Source organism: Schistocerca nitens, chromosome 7 (genome assembly GCF_023898315.1).
Source record: "Schistocerca nitens isolate TAMUIC-IGC-003100 chromosome 7, iqSchNite1.1, whole genome shotgun sequence".
NCBI classification, from domain to species: Eukaryota; Metazoa; Arthropoda; class Insecta; order Orthoptera; family Acrididae; genus Schistocerca; species Schistocerca nitens.
In genome coordinates, this window is record NC_064620.1 from 253,855,750 (window position 1) to 253,879,448 (window position 23,699).

At 43.4% G+C, this 23,699-nt stretch overlaps 1 protein-coding gene across 1 annotated transcript in view; it reads left to right on the top strand.

Moving 5' to 3' along the window:
* LOC126195563 (orexin receptor type 2-like) overlaps positions 1–23,699 on the top strand; it is a 103,014-nt gene that overhangs the window by 69,695 nt on the left and 9,620 nt on the right. Inside the window, exon 5 of the mRNA XM_049934186.1 lies at positions 9,302–9,414. Within this exon, the coding sequence (XP_049790143.1) occupies positions 9,302–9,414 (113 nt within the window). The remainder of the gene's footprint in view (positions 1–9,301; positions 9,415–23,699) is intronic.

The following is a 23,699-nucleotide window of genomic DNA, read 5'->3' on the forward strand; positions in this document are numbered from 1 at the left end:
TAATGCGAGAATTAAAAGAACAGGTGATAGTCCATCACCCTGCCGTAGCCCAGTTATTATTTTGAATGTTTGAGGCACCTTATTTCCAGTATACAAGTGAATTTTCTAGGCTAATTCTGTGTCGTCCAGAAAGTAACTCGTAGACCATATTCTTGCCGAACATATCCAATGTTGCGGACAAGGTTCAGTTATACTTCTAGCAGGAAGAATACCAGCCTTGAGCGGTCTAGAAAGTGACTACAGATCGTGCCTCAAAGACGAGGTGGCCGAGCGCCGAAGTACCCAAAGTATGTATGAATGAACCTTATTGATTTTCCGTATTGAGTTTACGACCTACAGGGCGTCACTAGATGCTCCGACGGCAAACTAAACAACACAAATCAATAACTGTCACCATTATTTGTATTCTTCTCTCTTAAGTTTACTGAAACCAAGGAGACTACGTGGAAAAATAGGACATGGACAAGATATGTTGAAATATTTTGTCACCCAATTCTGTCTCTTAACAATAATGTGTTCTAAGGAAAAAATGCAACCCATTACTTATTGAGCTGTTACCAACGCAGAATTTGGTGACAAAAGACATCAACATATCTTTTCCATGACCTAATTTTCCACGTAGTCTCCATCACGTTCTATGGATGTACCATAACGTTGTGGAAGAGCATGTATTCCCTGCTGGTAATAGCTCTTGTCCTGTAGGAGTAGCCATGTTTTCACTGCATATTGTCACTCCCGTCACCTTCAAAGTGTGTTCCACGTAGAGAATCTTAAGCGGCCCAAAGAGATGGAAGTCGGAGGGTGCCAGGTCTGGACTGTAGGGTGGACGACTCAGCATATCTGGAACACTGGTTGTGACAGGACGTCCCGAGCGTGGCTAACCTTGGAGCTATGTTTCTGTATTTCCTGAGGCTGTAACTTTCTTTACCCATCGGCCAACTGTACTCCTATCAACTGCAGCATCGCCATATACTGCACACAAACGTTTGTGGATGTTCACCACGGTTTCTTGTTCTGCACACAAGAATTCAATAAGAGCACGCTGCCTGTAACGTGAGTAGTATGAAGACGCAATTTTGACGCTGTACTACGACTCTGCCATCCACCAGAACGCTTCGAAACTTCACCGGCGCACAGAACAAACATCAAATGTGAAGCACCAACAAGAACTTTGGTCTATGTATATGAATGGCTATTTAAAAAAAAATGCGGAAAATTACTTATTGAACGACCCTCAATTTTGCAGCAGTTATCGTGCTACGGTATCATGTGATCCGTTTTTCCTATGTCAGATGTTCGCTTACGATTTAGATTTGAAAACTTCATTTGCTTTTTTTTTGTACTCTGGAGTAATTGTATTTTAACATTACACTGTTGCAATACTTAATCTGACACCGATTTGGACGTAATTATTCCACAGCATCCTGGTTCCTAAACTTAGTAAGTGTAGCAGACGTTAATGAAGAAAGAAGCAGGTTTCCCACAAAGTAACTTACGACAGACATTGTAATTTTCCATTTAAATAACCTCCTTTCAGTCCAGAACTTAAAGTTTCCAACCCATGTTATGTATTGCGCACGAATTTTTTTAGAAGGGTTCATCAAAATTACAAGTAAATACTTAGTGAACTGGTTAATATAATTTAGTACCAGCATTGAAAGTCCGTTGACCCTCACTGAGTGGCCAAATATTTCTCGGATGGGATTTTATATGCAACTGTTTTCTGAGAAAACACAAATGATTTGTGAAATTTGTTTTGCTGTCTGTGTAATGGGGTTGTAACGACACCCGTTTCATCGTCATTGTTTTGTAATGGCACTAAAACATGTTCAGCGCGTGTGACCAAGGGTATAGCGCCTATTTATCCATGTAAATAACGGTCAGTATATCTTAGAACAGCAGAAGCAACATTACAGCAAGCTGATAACTAAAGGTAACAAAGAGAACCTGTGAATTGGCTGTCATCCCAGTTGCTTGTTAGCAGATTTTGCTTTCATTAATTGCTTCTTCTTGAGAGGAGCATGAAGCGACATATCAGGCACATCAATGCACAGCGTGTGCTAACTTGCTGAAAAAATGGTTCAAATGGCTCTGAGCACCATGCGACTTAACTTCTGAGGTCATCAGTCGCCTAGAACTAATTAAACCTAACTAATCTAAGGACATAACACACATCCATGCCCGAGGCAGGATTCGAACCTGCGACCGTAGTGGTCGCTCGGCTCCAGACTGTATAACTTTCTGAGCAGGATGATATAGGTAGAGCTTAATCAGAGTTGGTCATAAGAAGCAATCCACTATCTTTACTTGGGTAGGCAGCGTTAGAATAAGTGCACAACCACTAATGACATTCAAAATAGTTGGACCGTGTACCACCACCACATTCTCTGAGCGCCCATACCATACTGATCATACAGTTGTTACTAAGATCTACTTGTGATGATTAGAATAAAATTACTGATTCTATGTCAACCCACCCAAGTTTTCCCTAAAAAATCGCGCACTATTTTGCTTACGGTATCTCTGACGCAAACATTTCGTTAACATCTCAAATGTACTTTCTTTCCTCAGTACCTCATGGTACATCACGTATGTCTTGGCTTCACCCGTAAGGCGTGAATTGGCCATCCACAGAGCAATTTCATGTGACCAATTACAGATTTTGGGTGTAGCCAATACCTCATTAATGAATGCCACACGTCCTCTGCTGTTTCGCCGGACAAGGGTGCTGCGGCGGCGCGGTTCCTTCAGTCCCTTTACGACGAATCTACACCTACCTGTGAACATTGTCTCAGCAGATCATCAGTAGGGAAGCTGAGTGAAACCTACTGTACTTCTACGTGAACCATGCTGCAACTAAAGTCACTAATCTACGTTTCGGGAGAAAGTTTTCATATGAGATGAAAGGCTGCAAATTTTGTCCACAATTAATATATTCTGAAACTTAGGTGAACAAGTATCACAGCCAAGCCCGTGCTAGTCTTAACACAGTCACTCACAATCCCTTTCACTCGCATTAGCACGTTTATGGTGTTGCATTTCCCGAAAACGTAATAGCTACAGAAATACTGATTGTTTCTGATTGATAATGCTCGCCAAATATTAAGTCTGTCGGCACCAAAAGCAGTCACAGTTTTTAGCCACCGACCTGCTCAGTACGCCACGCGGAATATATGTCTTTCCTCGTCACAAAATTCACTTAAAAATTCCGAAATTTCTACACTACACACATCGGAATAATTATGCCGTCACTTTCCAACACTTTTTATGTATGAAACACTGCTAGATCCTGCAACTTATCATTTCCATCGGAACTACTACTGCACACGTCCGATCTCTTTCATGGCTAGGCTTCGACTCTTCTCTAGAATTCTCTAAGTCTTCTCTACCAGCAGAGAAAGGCGCGCAAAGAATATTGCTTTACCATTGGTCAATTTACTCAACAGCCAATAGCGAAACAACCATCTCCCGCGTCAGTCCGCGCTTTTCATCAACAACCAATGGCAAAATAACAAACCTAACGACTGCACTTTTTACCGACGTAATTATCTAGTATGCTGAAGTTTTGCGTATGCATAAAGTTATTTACTATTGTTATTTATACCTGAATTAACTTTCCCTTTACCATAAACTTACTTTACAAATCTATTCTACAAATATCCCCTTTCTCCATATCCATACTTCTTCGAAATGTCCCCACACTAAATCCCACTACATAACTCGTTAAACACTTATCTTCATATTAACCTTAAACCACACTCACGCATCATTCATACTGCTAAAACACATTTATAACATTTTACCTACACAAAAAGACATAACAACACTTTATGAAAATACTAGAACAGTTTATGAAAAACATTCTATTTCTTTAGTGCACTCTACTGGGCATAATCGTAACTAAATCAGTCCCCTATCCAATACTGTCCTCTATCGGCTGATACATAAACTACGTGCGCATCCAGTCTCGCGTCACCATTTGTCACTCTCCAGCTCTGAGACACATCTACCACTGAACCGCCTCCAAGGCAGGATCGTTATATGGCGCTATGCCTCAGTGTGATGAGGTTAGCTATTGAAGAGTACCTGAAAAGTGGGGCATTGCTACTAGCGAGTTGCCAGCCGGTGTGGCCGAGCGGTTCTACGCGCTTCAGTCTGAAACCGCGCGATTGCTACTGTCGCAGGATCGAATCCTGCCTCGGGCATGGATGTGTGTGATGTCCTTAGGTTAGTTAGGTTTAACTAGTTCTAAGTTCTTGGAACACGTGAGGCAATTCTAACCGTACGACTTATCTTAGAAGAAAGATTAAGAAAAGGCAAACCTACGTTTCTAGCATTTGTAGACTTAGAGAAAGCTTTTGACAACGTTAACTGGAATACTCTCTTTCAAATTCTGAAGGTGGCGGGGGTAAAATACAGGGAGCGAAAGGCTATTTACAATTTGTACAGAAACCAGATGGCAGTTATAAGAGTCGAGGGGCATGAAAGGGAAGCAGTGGTTGGGAAAGGAGTGAGACAGGGTTGTAGCCTCTCCCCGATGTTATTCAATCTGTATATTGAGCAAGCAGTAAAGGAAACAAAAGAAAAATTCGGAGTAGGTATTAAAATTCATGGAGAAGAAGTAAAAACTTTGAGGTTCGCCGATGACATTGTAATTCTGTCAGAGACAGCAAAGGACTTGGAAGAGCAGTTGAACGGAATGGACAGTGTCTTGAAAGGAGGATATAAGATGAACATCAACAAAAACAAAACGAGGATAATGGAATGTAGTCAAATTAAATCGGGTGATGCTGAGGGGATTAGATTAGGAAATGAGACACTTAAAGTAGTAAAGGAGTTTTGCTATTTAGGGAGTAAAATAACTGATGATGGTCGAAGTAGAGAGGATATAAAATGTAGACTGGCAATGGCAAGGAAAGCGTTTCTGAAGAAGAGAAATTTGTTAACATCGAGTATAGATTTAAGTGTCAGGAAGTCGTTTCTGAAAGTATTTGTATGGAGTGTAGCGATGTATGGAAGTGAAACATGGACGATAACCAGTTTGGATAAGAAGAGAATAGAAGCTTTCGAAATGTGGTGCTACAGAAGAATGCTGAAGATAAGGTGGGTAGATCACGTAACTAATGAGGAGGTATTGAATAGGATTGGGGAGAAGAGAAGTTTGTGGCACAACTTGACTAGAAGAAGGGATCGGTTGGTAGGACATGTTTTGAGGCATCAAGGGATCACAAATTTAGCATTGGAGGGCAGCGTGGAGGGTAAAAATCGTAGAGGGAGACCAAGAGATCAATACACTAAGCAGATTCAGAAGGATGTAGGTTGCAGTAGGTACTGGGAGATGAAGAAGCTTGCACAGGATAGAGTAGCATGGAGAGCTGCATCAAACCAGTCTCAGGACTGAAGACCACAACAACAACAACAAGTTCTAGGAGACTAAAGACCTCAGAAGTTGAGTCCCATAGTGCTCAGAGCCATTTGAACCATTTGCGCCTAGCGAAATTTGTGCAATTTACCATTATCTTATATCCATACAAAAATATCTGTGCCAACACATACACTGTACGAAACGAGACTCAGTTACTTCTTTTGCCTGATTATCGGCCAGTGACAGTACAGTCCTGTGCTGCATGACCATAACGTTTACAAGCAGAACAAGTTACCAGTGCAAACTTAGTGAACGGTTCACTATAACCAGCTAAATTACAAACAGCACATGTCACAAATACCAAATACGTTTCTTTACAATTGCCTCTGAAGTCTGATAAATCAACAGGCTCAGCTGGTTATACAAAAAATACTTGTGACGTAACACGTCCATCAATACACCAAAATTCTGCCATATCACAAAGAAAGAAAAATGTTTTTTGCGCTCAACACATTGCGGTTCCTTCTGCTTAATATGGACGCTTTAGGGACAGGTCACTGCGTCCGAATTCCAGGCGCTGTATTCGGACTCCTCCGATGCCAAATCCTCCGATGACGGCGTCGAACTGCACACTTTTGTCAACAGATTACAGAGGGGCCAAACGGAGATATCTCTGCATGAAGTCAAGATAGCAGTTGGAGAGACCTGTGGAATCAGTCTGACTCTAATAAAACATTATGAAAGTTCAATAATTTATTAACCATTTTTACAGGTGTCATGTTCCACATCGGCCTGTAGCTGCGTGTTGGATTATCACTGACGGCTGCCGAGTCTGTTCCTCGTCCACAGGCTCAGGCAAAGAGTGAGTGACCTCGCGAAATGGTACGCTGCCGGCGCGACTGTGGTCTAGCACGAATGTCTCGTACTAGCTGCAGGAGTATGCTCAATCCCACTCGAACTCTATAGTGACCCTTCATGACCCATCCGCGTTGAGGTGTTGTCGGGTCGTATGGTCAGTCCATCTCCCTCCTACTGACCAGCTAGGTTTCGGCACCCAAAAGCGCCAGTTTGACACGGAACGTGGACCCCACATGGCCCAGCTGCCGGTTTCCTCGCTGAAGTCCGGTGCTGCAAGCACTCGGCGATGTGGCGTTGTCGGAAGACACCTTCCCCATCAGCAGTGGTATATGGCGAACAATATGAAGTCCATCAGGCGAAGACCATCTTGTCAGGTACACCTGGCTTGGTTATAGACTGTTCTGGAGTAAGTAGGAAGTAGATTCGCTACAGTATCGCAATCATGGAACTGATTGCTATTATTGTGAACGCCATTGATCCCAATGATCAACTCACTGAGAGCTGGAGAGCTCCTGTATTTTAAAGGAATTAAAGTGAGGCTATGACACGATCCTCGGCTAGTAAAGACCACATGTGTTCTTATTCTGCTATATTCGCTTAACAGGCTTGTAACTGCGGTGTAGGTTCTCTGATACTGGTTCTTATGAAATAGGCACGGTTTCTTTCGACATATCCTAAGAGCTATGCATGTCACGTTTCCGTTGATTTTCTGTCCCATTCTATTTTCTGCTGAGCTAGTCCTCTCTCTCTTCGGCGCGGTGTTGTAATGTGCTAAGGCCTGACCCACTTACGACGTATCGCTTATTTCCTGGTTCTGTCTGTGCCTCTGGCGTGACCGCACTTTCCTTGTAGTAACGTGAATGAGTTTTAAAAGTATTTTCTGATTTTCAACCCCTTACTATTCTGTGCCATAACAATACGATACTGCGTTGTAATTCTCAACGAGCCAGCTGCTTACGATCAAACAAAAATGCATTAATAACCACCCTTTTGGTTATTGGTTTTCTTTTTAAATAGTACATACAGTAGTATTTCTCCCAACTTCAGAACCTTGTTCGTTGAATGCAAATGTCGGACGACACGTAAATGGTCACACTTGTTTCACATGCTTCAGGGCTTCCCGAATGTGCAAGATTCCTTTTGCCTGAACAATCTTTTTCGAAGCAAAACATCTTTCCCGATGTGTTTTGTCCAAAAGCACTATCCACACACACAGTACAAAGGTCCAGAGCGGCCTCTGCTACTTTCACACCTCTGCTAAACCCAAAGCGGACAATATGTCGGAAATGTTATACCGTTTTCCAATTGAGGCTGTATTTTATCACACTTGACCAACGTGCATAAGTTTCAGGCATGCAAAATCCAAATCGTTACTGCGAGCTAAATAAGGGAACTCCAAATAAGAAAATGATTGTTAATAAAACATGAAGCTTACCTCCAGATCACGAGCCGATACGTCTCCAGAACAGCCTTACAGCTTTAGAAGACTGACACAACTTCCTCCATACGCCTCTGCACCCTACAGTGTTGCCAGATCGTGCAGATGGCTCACATTCTTAGAGATGGCCAGAAATATTGGCCACATTAAGTGAATGGACTATGTCCTATCATTTTTGATGTCACAATTGCTGCGATCGCATAGCGATGCAGCAAGTGGAGGAGACTGCTTGAGTAATCAAGCCTTAGGTACTCATAAAAAGAGTCACCAGAATCTCTTTACATACCATCCATCAGCTACAGGGTAGAACAGGTTGGAAAATCGGTATGCCTACATGTGGGAGGTGGAGACAGAGAGGGGGCGGGGGGCAGGAGAGGAGTTAAGACCGGTTCTAAGCTGGTCAGTCAGTATCTGCACAGCTGCTGCCACTCTCTGGTGGATGTGTTGTGGACTACTGCACTCTCTCTCTCTCTCTCTCTCTCTCTCTCTCTCTCTCTCTCACACACACACACACACACACACACACACACAAATACACACACACGATCAGAGAAAGTGGGAGCTGCGTACCGGTAGGGCGAACAACACTCGAGTGTTATGGAGATGCTTCGGGAACTCAAATGGGAATCCCTGGAGAGGAGGCGACATTATTTTCGAGAAACACTACTAAGAAAATTTAGAGAACCGCCATTTGAAGCTGACTGCTGAAGGATTCTACTGCCACCAACATACATTGCGCGTAAGGAGCACGAAGATAAGATACGAGAAATTAGGGCACATATGGAGGCATACATACAGTCGTTTTTCCCTCGCTCGATTTGCGAATGGAACAGAGAAGGAAGTGACAAGTAGTGGTACAGGGTACCCTCGACCACGCATCTATATAGAAGTAGATGTCCCACTACTTATGTTACCGCATTCACCACATCAGTACAGGCCGTGGTGAGTCATGGCACTAACACTACTAACGATGCAAATCCCGCAGCGCATAGTCTGAACATCAAATGGTTCAAATGGCTCTGAGCACTATGGGACTCAACTGCTGAGGTCATTAGTCCCCTAGAACTTAGAACTAGTTAAACCTAACTAACCTAAGGACATCACAAACATCCATGCCCGAGGCAGGATTCGAACCTGCGACCGTAGCGGTCTTGCGGTTCCAGACTGCAGCGCCTTTAACCGCACGGTCACTTCGGCCGGCGTCTGAACATCATTCCTGTAAAGTTGGTTACCTGTACAGCAAATAGTTTTCCGCTCAGGCAGCGGGAGTTTAATTGTAACCAACCAGTATTCTGTTGGCAGCTATAGAGCGTGAATGCATGCCACAGGTGAAAGAAACGGAATTGTGGACTTCAGTCCACAGCTGTGTATGGTTGTGCATATTACTATTTCTGTTCCAGTAGCGCGTGACATTGCATGAGTTTACTATGGTCCAATAAGTCCTTGGGAACCATCACAGTAAACGACATAACACTGTAGAAGCGATGTAAATAAACAGATGTAAATTGAATTTCAAATCAGAATAGTGTAATTGTTCCCCTTGTTGCTTTTGGCACATCATCAGTTATTAGGACACAGCAGCTTTGGTACAAGTGGAACCAAAGCTTACCGTGTAAGCATTCTTCTTACCTCTTCCACAGGTATACCGTCGACATCCCACAGAACGACACCACGAGCGCCATCTCGATGCTGTCGCACTGGCTGTGCTACGCCAATTCTGCAGTCAACCCTGTCATCTACAACTTCATGAGTGGTGAGTTGTCTACCATCTGAAGTACGGTACAGTAAAAAAACGCCTAAACTTTTATTGTAATTGTGCAACAAGTTCAGGATATAAAGAAGCAAAAATAGAACTCAGGAAATCATTTCCCGAAACAACCCCTGTCTGAATAATCGAAATTTGTTCAGTCTACAAGAAGTGAATCGTATTAACAGTGAAGAAAATGAAAGAAAAGTGTAAGTGCGGTATAATAATGAAACATTCAACGTTGTATATAAGTTCATGGCCTTCGGTTGCGCCGGTGGGCTGTCCCCACACTGGTCGCATCGCCCGTTTTCTGGAACTTGATTAAACTGCAGGCAAGATATGACTGTTGGAAAGTAAATATCCTTAAAACAGTTTGCCTACAGTTCTATAAATGAATTGTTATGTTTATTACATTTAATATTTCACACGTTCGTAACTGTTGTGATGGCAACAAAGGATTGTTTTGCTTCCAATTTTTATCCACAGTACATCCTTCTAGATACATGTGCAATACATCTCGAAAATAACCTATTGCTCTTTTCAATCGTGGTGTTCCATGAAATAACCAAATATTCATTATACTCACTACGGAAGAATTAAGTTTTCCAGTTCAGAATTTGAGTTCCACGAACACACGAAGAAACGCCCCTATCTGGCGCACGTAAATTTTGAACACTGTTATAAGCTACTGAATGTTGTACACCTGCATGATGCCACTGTATTACTCGTTTTACTTCTTCCACTGCATACAACAGACTGACCCAAGGCAGTGTGGACTCGCATTCGAGAGGATAATGGTTCAATCCCGCGTCCGACCATCCTGATTTAGATTTTCCGTGATTTCCCTGAATCGCTCCAGGCAAATGCCGGTGTGGTTCCTTTGAAAGGGCACGGCCGACTTGCTTTCCCGTCCTTCCCTAATCCGATGAGACCGATGACCTCGCTGTCTCGACTCCTCCCCCACACTGCGACATATCCACGTGTCTCTGAATTAATTGTTCTACGACCGCGAACATGGTTTACAATCGAAACCGTCATTTATGTGTCATGCATTTTATATTGTCTGCGAATACTTGGTGATGGTTCTGACGGATGCCGCATGAAAAATGGGCCGGTGCATCATCATGCTGGAACAACATTGACGGATACACAGTGGCACATGCTGGAAATGCTGCACCAGTGCGTATTGCATGGAGGGCAAGTAGCTGTGCCCCATTAGACAGGGTAGTAGTGTACACGGACCAATCAGATGACCATGGGTAATATCAGCCCATATATTAATACCGAAACGATACTGAAATCCATGGGGACGTATAGCATTTGGGTTTCCCTCATCTGAAATGTGGCTGTTACGACAGTGAGCTGCTCTTCATCTGTGAAGATAATGATCGGAGGAAAGTCTGGAACATCCACGTAATGGTGTGAGAATCACACACAGTAATCGAGACATGACGCTGAAACAGCTAAACCCAGTGTGTGCATTCTCTGGAGATGGTATCGGTGAAGTTCATGTTTGTGGAGAACTCGCCTCTGGGATACATCCGCGGAGTCTGTGATGTTACGGGTACTCATCGACGGCTATTGCTCGACTAGTTGCAGGGCTTCCTCTTCTACGTCAATAGTGCAGCGACCCGGCCACGAGCACCGTCGCTCTATGAGCCTTGAAGTTGACGTTTCTCGAAGCCGTTCTTCCAATCACGCGAAAATGGAATTTGGTGGACTGGCACAACAAGGAAATAGTCCGTAATATAGGCTTTATACTGGTCTAGCATTTGTTCTTGTTTCGCTATAGATGAGGAACATATCGGTGCACTCGGAATACGTATGCTCTGCCAGTCTGTAATGTACCATCTTTCTCGATCACTCAGCGCAACTTACGTACATTCGCTTCTGTTGATTGGGCTGTTCTCTGATGACACGTCAAGGCAACACATGACGAGAGATACCTACCTCCGTCAGCCCGCCTACGTGACCCCAGTCTGGCTTTCATAGACGTGCAGTGTGAACGTGCTATGTGTTTCCGCCTCTGTAGCGCGCGCGCTCGCTATTGTTTATTTTCAGTAACTATCACTTGGGTGTCGCTTATGTGTAGTAGAACCATGGCAAACGTTTTCGAAATTCCACATTACAATTCACCTTCTGAAATGATTACACTCGACCATTTGCTTTGGAAGTGGAACCTTCCAATGCGATTCAGTTAAGATCCAAGCTTCCGACATTTTGGGCATCAGTCTGTCAATCGTAAGCGGTACTGTATACGTCAAAGTTGTCACTGACGCCGCGTATGAACGAATGCTTCTGACACCAACCACTACGCTTCTGCCACGCCAACGGTAATATCGGTGCAGTCACTGTCGAGCAGGCAGGCTTGGGCACGCGCACCATTTGAGTTTTCGAACTACCATTCGAGCAGCCAGAGGAAGACATTGCGACTTTCCGCCCCTGTGGCAATATGCATGACCAGATTGCTGGGCGTAATTCAAAAGTACCCTTTCTAGATCACCATCCATTTCCGTAGCTTCGTGCCGTCTTATTTACGAATCAGCGGATACCACTTAGTCGTTATATACGACGGCAAATCCAAAACCTATTCTGGGTGCGTAAAATAAGGCCACATCAGATCTGTCATCAGCGGCGCATCACCCGATTTCCGGCTGCTACCATAGCGCTTCACACTCCAACGGCGGTTTTACCGAACACCTACGCATCGGCGCTCTCTTCTCCTCCTACCGGCAGTTTCAGTCGGACTACATACCAGTGTCCCTTCGAGATGCCACAGATAATAGCGGGATTGACGTACCATGGTCACAACCGTATGCGACTCTGGAGCCACTACCAACAACGGTGACTGCCGATCCGCTCTCAGGCGATGATATGAGCGTCACGTAGCTTATCGTCCACGCGACGGCCTTACTTCTAGACCGCTGTGACTTCCTCCCATTTTCCGACAGAGAGAAACGTACATGCAAACAACATTCACCTATACGGTACAAGAGCAGGCGTAGTACAGTCTCGGAACGAGACAGCTCACCTTCCCCTTAGCCTCCATAAGCCCTGGAGAACCAGCACAACGACAAGAATGACAACACGATGCCGGATCTGGCTGCACCGGTACATACTCCGCCAGCACCTGAACAGATGGACTCCACCATTACGACTGCTGCCAAGACGTCCCCCGGTCCAGTGGATGAGATGGAACATAAGAATATCACAACGAAAGCGACCTCGACGGCATGGACTGACGACGTTGATAATGATCTGAGCCACGTGCTAGGGACAGAGTTACCGCTGAGACCTAGTCACGCCCATGTCTATGCTGTCAGTGGCATACGGCACAGGTCGCCACTGCCTTGCCCCTCTTCACCCTCCGATTGTTGAATTCCCCTCCACTGTGGTGCTGGACTCCAGATATACCAAATAGCAACACCAAACAACCAAAACAACATTATCTCCCATGCGAAAATTCAACTGCTGCATGAGATGATATGGGCATCGGACGTCGAGACCGCACTACTACAGGACACCTTGGGCTATAGCACTTTCCCCTCCATCCAGTAGGGGATGTCACATACCAGAAACATTGCGATCACAGTTATGGGGATGCATATTGTCAACATTTATGCTCCGTCAAAATCCCCCAGCAGACAGCACAACACACGTCTCCTCAGAAGCAATCACCCCTTTATTTCTTCGGTGCTGTGACCATTACTTGCTTGACGGTGATTTTAAATGTGTCCTGTTCCCTAAAGATCAAATGCTCCACTGCCGCACCCGTCAAGAACTGCACTTTGTCGTCCATGATCTTTTTCTCCATGACACCTCAGCACCACGTGCGTGGGCATCCTTTCCAGACGGATTATTTTGCGATCCAGGAACTCACATCTGCACTCCGAGCAGCAGAATTTCGTGCCTTGACCTCCCCTCATATGAGTCTGACTGCATTTACACTATTCTCCGCCTGCAACAAGTGCTCCGGCGCAATCGTGCACTGTGAAAGATAAGCATCTCCCACCTCCACGCTCCCAAATGTCTTCAAAGAGTTACTGATACATGGGCCACCTGTAAACGCTGTTTGCTTAAATACTGCACAACCTTGACTTGGTGGCTGGAATGTGCCAAACGTGTCATTCGACGTACCTTCATTTAGTACAGCACGGACTGCCAACTATTTCTATGCCGTCCTCCATAACCTGGACGCCCAGCCGCCTGCATCTGAAACCCAGAGGGCACACAGCAGGATGAAGACACAAGTCATGACGTTGACACGCTATACACTGCAATGGGCGGTGGTGAGGATCAGATGTTACGATTCGGCGGAGCCTGTCCCACCAAGTATGTCACTGCCAAACCAAAATCTCCAATACCTTTGTAGAACGCTTCCTAACAATGTACCAGGAGGAACCTAACTACACACGTACTGACGAGGTTGTGTTACCACATATCACAAGCGCCCTCGCCAGCAATGAGGCCTCGGTAACGGAGCTGGTCGCGTGCGACGAGGTCCACGATGCAGTCAACAAGAAACTTTGAACAAGTCACCTGGCGTTAACAGATTTCTGATACAATTTTATTGCACCTTGCTTGTAACAATTGCGTCATGGTGAAGGACAATGTTTCGTGAATTGTTGACGGCGGCAACACTGCACCGCCGGCCTTTGTCATGGGAATTGTGATACCCGTCCATAAACTTACAATGGGAGTGATTATACCACGATACACCCCCCCCCCTCCTAACTCTGCTTAATGTAGACTGTAAAATTTTTGCATGCCTCCTGGCGACGCGTTGGTGCAATATATTCCGTTGCATTCTATCCCCAGAACCACAACTTCGGGTGGCTCAGTTAATATCGAAGCGGCCACAGGGGAGTGTCGCTATGTAATGGCACTGGCATTGGCGTGCAGACTTCGCGCCGTTATGATTGTCACTGATATTAATAGCACATTCAACAATGTCTGGCATCTTTCTCTATTCTCTGTAAGGGGCTGAAATGGTTTTATGCCCAACGTTACTGCTATCATCCGGCGCCTGTAAGGCAGTGTCGAATCCCTGATTCAGATCAATGGCCATATGGCGGGACCAATGACAATACGTCACTTCATAAGGCAACGTTGCCAACTTACGACTCTACTCTACATCATAACCCTGGACCCACTCTTCAGGTTCCCGACCGCCCACTTTTCTTGTCTCACTTTGGGACAGCACACTTTTACTTGTCATGAGGTTGCAGCTGACCTCCTTGTCTTAGTCTGCTCGCAGACTGGGACACACATGGTATCCAGATTGATATCAACATATCCTCAGCAGTGCTCATTGGACATGGCCTCTCACACAACATATTGCCACTGCTGTGGTACATAACCTACTATACCTTGGAATCATTTTCGCCTCCACTATGCGCCACTCCGTTGCCATCAATTTTCGGCACATTCACCGAACTTATCTGCGTGGCAGTGTGACAAAATCTCCTCTGGCGACTCGATCCTCTACGACGTGTTGTCTATCTCAATCAACATGTGATGTCCGAGATGGTCCACATATAACCAAAAAATATGAACGCAGCGTTCAGGCTGTGTTGGGATACTTCCCTGTGACTGGAACACTGTCCCTCCCCACGCAATCAGGGGGCCTCGACCTTGTCAGTGTGCGATTCTGAGTGACATCTTTATACATGTCACCATGCACAAGCAGTGAAAATGGGGCTCCTCCCTTACGCGCAGATTCTTGGACGTTCTTCTTCCCACAGCAAATTCCCACTGTTGACAGTAGGCTACATCATGCACTATTTGGCACACATTTCTGATTACATCGTTGATATTAGTTACGCTCACACTCACTTATGGAGCCTTCCTTGAAGGAAAGATTTGTACACCCCACTACTTCAATGCATATCCCGCCACAACGTAGAACTAAAACGTCCATTCGGGCGGTGACCCACGGTTTGCCGTCACGCCCACCAACCTCGAACATCCTGGCAACCTGGTAACATGTCACGACGATGCCTACCACCTGAGTTATGCTGCCATCAGTGATGTCTGGTCATTTGGTCGACAGTTCGATGCTTGCTAACAGACTCCATTGACACATGTTCTTTTGTCTATCCTGAGGGTAATCATTTCCACACCACCAAACATCATGCGATTGTATGGGTCAAGGGATGGACGATCACTTATTTTTATACTTATGGCGATCAGTCACATCTTTAGTTATGGCAGTATTTACAAACTGCCCTCAACGAATTCGAGCACCACCCCACCTTCTTCGCCAATGACTTTCGTGCAATCTTCACGTCACACCCGGTCAGGTGAATGGTGCCGCAAGTGGACGACACTCCTGCTCCCCCCACCCCCCTCCCTTTCCCACGTCTGAGACTCCCTGCACTATATTTCTATCTCGTACTCTACAATGGGGTCACTGCATGGACATATTTCACTAAATCTACTGTCCCCACCTCCTTGGCTTCCATCCTCTTTTCACGAGCTTCTCTGGAACACCGTGGCCAGGCCTTACTAGTTGACCTCAGCCCCCTGAGCCCCACACCCCATCTGCTGATGAGGAGGATGCCTGCAAGTCTTACGGTGCACCCGGCCTTTCTTCCATCTTTGTCTATGACATCACACCTCTTAGCTTACTTTCAGTGTTTATCTTTTCAAAATGACGATTTTTGCATGCCTTCTTTGAGTGTAGTGTCTAATGTTAGTTCCACTAAAAGGACAGACTTTACAATATATTTATGCTTGTACGAATAAAGATGTTTTCTTTAATCTGCTTCCTGTTCCCCAGCCCACCCTCCTCCAAAAAAAAATGAAGGATAGCGGTTCAGGGACAAGAAGTGGGAGGCATCATGGTCTGGCCTCGGATTTTTATCCTTGACAAGCCTTTGGTGACCCCCAGCATAAAGCGGGAATGCTGGGTTCAGCTCTCGGTCTGGTTCACACTTTCATCTGTGCCATAGTTCGCTCAGTGCTCACTACAGCTAAATGTCTGAGATTTTGTTCATCACGTACTGAATACAGCTGCTGATCAAATGAATTACGTCTGTTCATTCGAACATTCATATCCGAAAGAACAGACATCATTAACAGATAATTTTCTCCATATCGACTATCTGCTTATTCTTAGCCTGTCCTGACCTTGAGTTACTTCTCGCTCTCATTCAGATAATTAATTAATGACACCCATTTTTTTAAGAAAAAAGAGGTCACTAATGCACGCTTGTGCGGTGGCGCTCGACCCTTGGCTAAGTCGGTTCAAATGCTGATGGTCCAAAAAGTTTTCACTAACCGTATCCGGATGGCGTGGGAGGTAAATTGGTGGCATGAGGTTCCTGATCGCCTAGACTTTGCTTCAATGCCCTGGTTTAAGTACCAAGTCTCTTCGCAGTGTCTCATGAAGTGAGGGCATTTAATACCGTTGCTGGTGATCCGTCCGTCGTATGGGGACTCTGAACTTGAAGGCCTTCCTGGCGCTATTCGCAGGAGTAGGCTATGTGTTGGCACCGATTTTCACCCTTTCCCTTCTCTCGTCATCAACGTCATCATCGCCATCATCATCATCATCATCATCATCATCACCACGCAACATCAACATTACCCTACTACACACACACACACACACACACACACACCACACCACACACACACACACACACACACACACACACACACACACACACACACATATATATATATATATATATATATATATATATATATATATATATATATATATATATATGAAAATAATGTAGCGGAGCATGCTGTAAATAAATAAATAAAAAACGAACTATGCCAACGAGTATTGCCTTCCAACGTGCAAATCTTTCGATCTACGTAAAGTCACATTTCCAGACATGGTGTTATTACTTAATATTGCTGTCCTGAGACATCTTTTCATCAGTATCAAAGTGTAATACGAATTCTGAATGACCCTCTATAACCGTTAGTGTAACATTGGACAACTCACAAAAATACTTTAACTGGACTTTTTTTTAATACAACTGTAAATCTACGCGTATCACACAACATTAGATGAATTTTTTTATCGGTGTTAGGGAGAACACAATTATTATATTTGTTTGGTCACAAACTGGCATTTGCCTTCCTATACCATCTTCAGGTGACAACTGAATGTCGCAACCAATGATACAATGACGTGTGACTTATGCAGATACCATTTACACCAACGATATAAAAATTATGACTTGTACAGCGTTTACATAGAAGGGGATTGCATTATTTATTATGCAGAAATGATTACGTGAACTGTACAGGGAAACAAAGTTTTTGCGGAGGTACTTTCAACAGTACTCGGCCCGGGTGGCCGAGCAGTTCTAAGCACGACAGTTTGGAACCGCACTATCGTTACGGTAGCAGGTTCGGATCCTGCCTCGGGCATGGATGTGTGTGATGTCCTTACGTTAGTTAGGTTTAAGTAGTTCTAAGTTCTAGGGGACTGATGACCTCAGACGTTAAGTCTCATAGTGCTCAGAGCCATTTGAACCATTTGAACTTTCGACAGTCGAGTAAAAACAGTTCTGAATTTACCATTTCAATCTATTATTTGTAATTAAAACTTAATTTAAAAGAGGGGAAAAAGGAACTAAAATCTGATCATTCAATACTGTCAAGCTGCCATTCTGTGTCAAATGTTTGCTGATTTCTAATATTTTCGACAGAGTCTACCTTTCGTTACACAATGAAAAATTCCCATTCCACATCATATGAGTGGTTTTCTGTTAAAAAATGATCAGCAAAAGTTGAATCTTTCCTTATTAATATCCAGCTTCTTTCACATTCAGATTCCTAATTATCACAGCTCTGTCTGACTGAGGAATGTGTGCTTCCTTACAGTGCTTGTATGTGATTTTACATACGAGTTTTGGTTATAAAATAATGGAACTGACGCTGTTAGATGAACGACCAATAGCTGTGAAGTGCGAAGTCTTCTCAGTCGTATGCCTCATCTCTGGTGTCTGTAGGCAAATCACTGTGGACGCAGCCTTCATTTGTGTAAGAGCAGTTATTTTGTTTTGGCGGAAAAATGATAAGCCTAATAACAGGGGAATAACTGTCATAACGTTTCACACAGAAAAATTGCCACTGGAACCTACATTTTACTAAAAAAAGCGTATGGCGAAGGCTGTTTATTATCTACATGACTTTTTGAGTGGTTCAGGAGAGAGAAGCCGTGAAGACGTTGAAGATATCACTCCCGGGACGTCTTTCAACAACAAAAATAACAAATGAAAATATTTAAAAAGTAAGTAATGCGATTCGATCTAGTCTTCGGTTGAGTATTCTAGCGACTGCTGAAACTTTAGGAATTCACAAATATTGTGCAAGGCAAATTTTACATATCATTTTAACATGAGGAAAGTATGTGCGAAACTGGAGTCGAAAATTCTCACTATTGAACACGAAGGAGAATGTGAAAATGTTTGTAGCGGCACGTAAAAATGCGCCAGATTTTTTGAAAATATCGATAACATGTGACGAATCATGGTTTTTCAATTATTAACCACAAACCAAGCGCCAATCCATGCACTGGGACGGTCCAGGTCCACCAAGAGCGAAAGAGCTCGAATGAGCAAATCGAAATTCAAAGCAATGATGATCGTTTCTTCCGACATTCATGTAATTGTGTATCTTCACTGGGTTTCTGAAGATCAAGCTTTTAATCAACATTAGAAAGCTTGAGGTTCTTCCTCACCTCCGTGACAAATTAATTAAAGAAAACAAGATGTGAATTATGGAAGTCATGGGTTCTACATCAATACAGCGGCTCATACCGCATTATATGTTCAGAGATTTATAGTGAAATACAGCATCCCAGTGTTAGACACCCACAGCATTCGCATGACCTACAACCGTGTGAGTTTTATGTATTCCCCAAAATCAACTCTGTATTAAAAGAAACAAGATTTTAGTCATCGAAACAGTGACAGAGAAATCGGCACGCGTCATCAAGGTGTTCACAGAGAAATATTTCCACCAGTGTTTCCATGAACGGAAAATTCGCGTGGAGCGTTGTAGGGACAGAGAATAAGAGTATATTGAGAGTGGCAACAACTAAATTTTATGTTTTTGAACTAAAATGTTTTACAGTAATAGCACTATTGTTATATATCCACACCTCATACGCCACTCAGTGCCCAGTTTGCAGTTTGTCTTTACTGTTGAATAAAAATTTTGATATGCTGTTGGTATTAAAAATGCAGATCTGTAGTTGTGAGACGTCAATTTTTACTGAGGTTATCCGAAATTTTGGCAGGAAATTGAATGATGCACCAATTTTTGTGTCTACTGGCTCATTCCTGAGCCCTGCATGCAGAAGTGGTGTAATTTCATGCACTTTCTTTTTTCGTAGTATATTATGAATCAGGGCAGAACTTTAGCCATTACTCGAAGTGAACGGAATATATCCCACTGCATGGAAAAGAAGCCTAATTCGACCCATCCCTAAGATCGAAAACCCGCAACTGCCTAGTGATTACCGACCAATTAGCATACTGCTTGCTGTTTCCAAAGCACTTGAATATATTGTTCATGACCAAATCACTGAACACTTGCATGAATTCAGCCTATATGACAAATTTCAATCCGGTTTCCGTAAACATCACAGCACAAACACTGCTCTAATTAAAGTAACTGATGACCTGAAATATGCCATCGACAATCGAAAGGCAACAATATTGACGCTACTGGACTTCAGCAAAGCTTTTGACACTGTTAGCTTTGACATATTGCTCAGAAAAATGCAACAGCGTAATTTCTCTGATAGTGCAATGAGATGGTTTGAAAGCTACTTAAAAGACAGACAGCAATGTGTTGTCTGCGTAAATGAAAAATCTTCCTGGAAACATGTTTCCTCGGGAGTGCCCCAAGGATCAGTCTTAGGACCACTTTTGTTTTCTTTATATGTCAACGATATTTCGTCGGTTCTGTCCTCCTGTAAATATCATTTCTATGCCGACGACCTCCAGCTCTACCTAAGCGTCAGACCTGAAGATGTAAACACTGCAATCGCTCAGATGAATGATGATCTGTCTTCATTAGTGACATGGGCGAAAAACCTGGGGCTTAAACTAAATGCAAAAAAGACGCAAGTAATCTTAATAGTCCATCAGAAATAAATAAGTTCAGATTTCCGCGAACGGCTACCTCCTATTCTGCTCGACAGTACTCCAATACCATATCAGAAAACAGTGAAGAACTTGGGTGTAACTTTGGATGAGCATCTCAACTGGGCGGAGAATACGGTCGCAGTGTGCCGAAAGACGTCTGCTTGTCTCTATACTCTCAAAAAGTTTCGGAACATATTTCCACAGGACTTGAAACGCCAGCTCGTGCAAGCACTCGTTCTACCGAACCTCCACTATTGTGATGTGATTCAACAAGGCATGAGTAGTGAAAACAAAAGACGGCTAGAGCCAACCATGAATGACTGTGTGCGTTACACCTGCAACATTCGCCGATATGATCATGTTAGTGCTTCATACTCCGAGCTAGGGTGGCTGCGGCCGGACAAATTGCGTGACTACCACACTCTATGTCTACTCCACCGACTCCTCGTCGCGCAAGCACCCCAGTACCTTGCTTCAGAGATTAAAAACCTGTCATGTCATCATAATCGAAACACGAGGTCACTCTTATTTGGTATCCTAACTGTGCCCACCTACAAAACAAAAACTTTTGCAAACTCCTTCTCAGTTGCCACTGTCCGCCTCTGGAACAAACTGCCCCTTACCTTCCGCAAAATTCAATCTCCTGCTGCTTTTAAGAAGAAGTTGAAGCATTTCCTACTATCATCCTCATAAAGTTCTCCACAAAATTAATGTACAAGGGCAGTCCCCTCATCTGTCAAATAGCAAAGCTATCTTGCTCCTGAGATGCCTTCCTCTTCATCTATCTCTATTAGCCACGCAATCTTCTTTTCCTTTATATTTCCTTAATTATGCTTCATCATGTCTCTATTCTTCTCCTCCCTTCACCATGAGTCTCCCTCATACTCCCTGCTGCCAGCACTCCTATCTAAAATCTGTCTCTTCAATAATGTCTAATTATAACAGTACTTGTGATCTAAGAATATAAACTCTATATGTATGTATTTTTCCAGGTGTACCTTTCAAATTGTTTATTTCACTTTTTGTACTAGATGTAGTTTAACATGCCTACTAAAACATATGAATGTAAAATAAGTAGAATGCCTGGTTAGATGTAAGAGAGGGCCTGATGGCCCTAATCTTGCCAGGTTAAATAAATAAATAAATAAATAAATAAATAAATATGTTTGACTGTCTGTTTGAAAAGCGGGCTCAGATAATGGAATAGATAAGAGGCGATGTACCATTGAATGGAATGCTGCATTGTTGTGTCTGTCAGAGTGCTTCTAGGAGCTTTCAGGATTTACTGTATCTGTAGCTGTGGTTCATCTGTTAACGATAAATAAATGTCTCTTTGTGCTAATATCTACATTTATGTCAAAGAAATTCATAGATTTTCGTATCTTCTGTGTCAATAATATTCATGTAAGTCAAACACATTTCATCTGTGTCCCGACATTCATTTATCACCTGAAGATGGCCGAAAGCAGGTTCGTGTTCAAATAAATATAATATCACAGAACATCGGGAAGTGCTCCCTTTATTATATTAATATCACACACCGTTTACCGGCCGATACTCGTATTACAATACGCTAAAATAACTGTGGTATCAAAAATAAATCGTACACATTTTTACATATATCCTTCATCCGTCACTACAAGAGTTATTTATTATTCTGGACTAGAAGTTTGTCAGCTTTGAGTTGGTGTCCTTGGCTTGCTGCTGGGGTACTAACTTTGATATTTATTTGCCATATTTGTGTATTAGCATTTCTTTCTTAGTCATCAGTCTTCTGACTGGTTCGATGCGGCCTTCCAAGAACTTCTCTCATGTGCCATTTATCAGAATCTCCTCAGTCCACTGACACAGTTGGCTTGATATTCCATACATTCTTACTTAGTTCATTAGGCAGCAATGCTGAACTGTATCTACTGCTTTGTGGATCATGTTGACCAATAGTGCGAGCTGTTTTCCACACGGTCATTGTTTTCGGAGTACACGTTGATACCACACAGGTCATAGATGCAGGCGTATAGTTCTGTCTGTTCGACGACCATTCTTGAATGCAGGAGTAACTTGTGCTCTTTTCCTATCACAAGGAGCGCTGCCATCCTCCAGCGACCTACGGTTCACTACTGGTGGAAAAGTAGTGAGATCTTTCACATTATGAAGAATCGTACTGAAATCCCATCAGTTTCCGTTCTTTTCTATACCACGAGTGCCTATTTCGATAGCTGTCATTTTGAAGTTCGTACAACAATTCACAAGTGGAATCACGCTACGCTCTTCCTGAATGAAACTGTTTTGAAAAAAAAGTCGTTTGGTATTTAGGCCTTCTCTCTGTCATCCTCCGTGTCGATGACATGAAGGTGACAGAGTATATGTCTTCGATCTGTTTATTACTGAATTAACGTAAGTAAAATCTTGCTATGGGTTTTGTGTCAAGTCGGTAGTTTCATGGTTTCCTTTGCGAGGCTTCGGCTACGTTTAAATTTGCACTGATTGTCTCTTGGTTTTCGAAGTACCTTCCTAACACGGATATCGAACATAGACAAGTCTTTCCCACTCCTCACAACTTTCCGTAACACGTATTTGTTTCTAATGCGTATTATACAATATTTCTGAAAGTATATATACTTGAATATTCCTGGTATCTCAACTGCAGATTTTTCAGCGCTCATTTAACTTTAGGACTCTGTATCTCAGAATGACCAAAAAAGGACTAGTACCACTATTGAAATAAGCCCTTCATATGTGCCATTAATATCGGACAACAAAATGTTCCCCCTTCTTCTCTACGTATATGGCGTTCCACCAAAGGAGTTAGCCGTTTTCGACCTCCACGGCTCTCTTTCATTCCAGCCATCAGCCCAGTATTTCTGTCTTCCATTTCTTCCTGTATGTATTTTCCCCATCTTAGCTCTGGCCTTGCTCTCCTTCCTCTTCCAGGGGGCTCCCATTTTAAAATCTTCCTTGGAAACTATATTTTGACATTCTATGTATGTTCCCGAACTAATAAAGCGCTCTGTTCTCCAAAACTTTTGTTAAGTATCATGTTGTCCTCATTTGCCTCCAAACATCCTCATTTCGTATCCTTCATTGCTTCGTAACCACGTAACCACGCACATCTCATATGCTCCAGTTCCACAGTTCTAACTTTTACCTTAACTTTCCTTATTTGAGGCT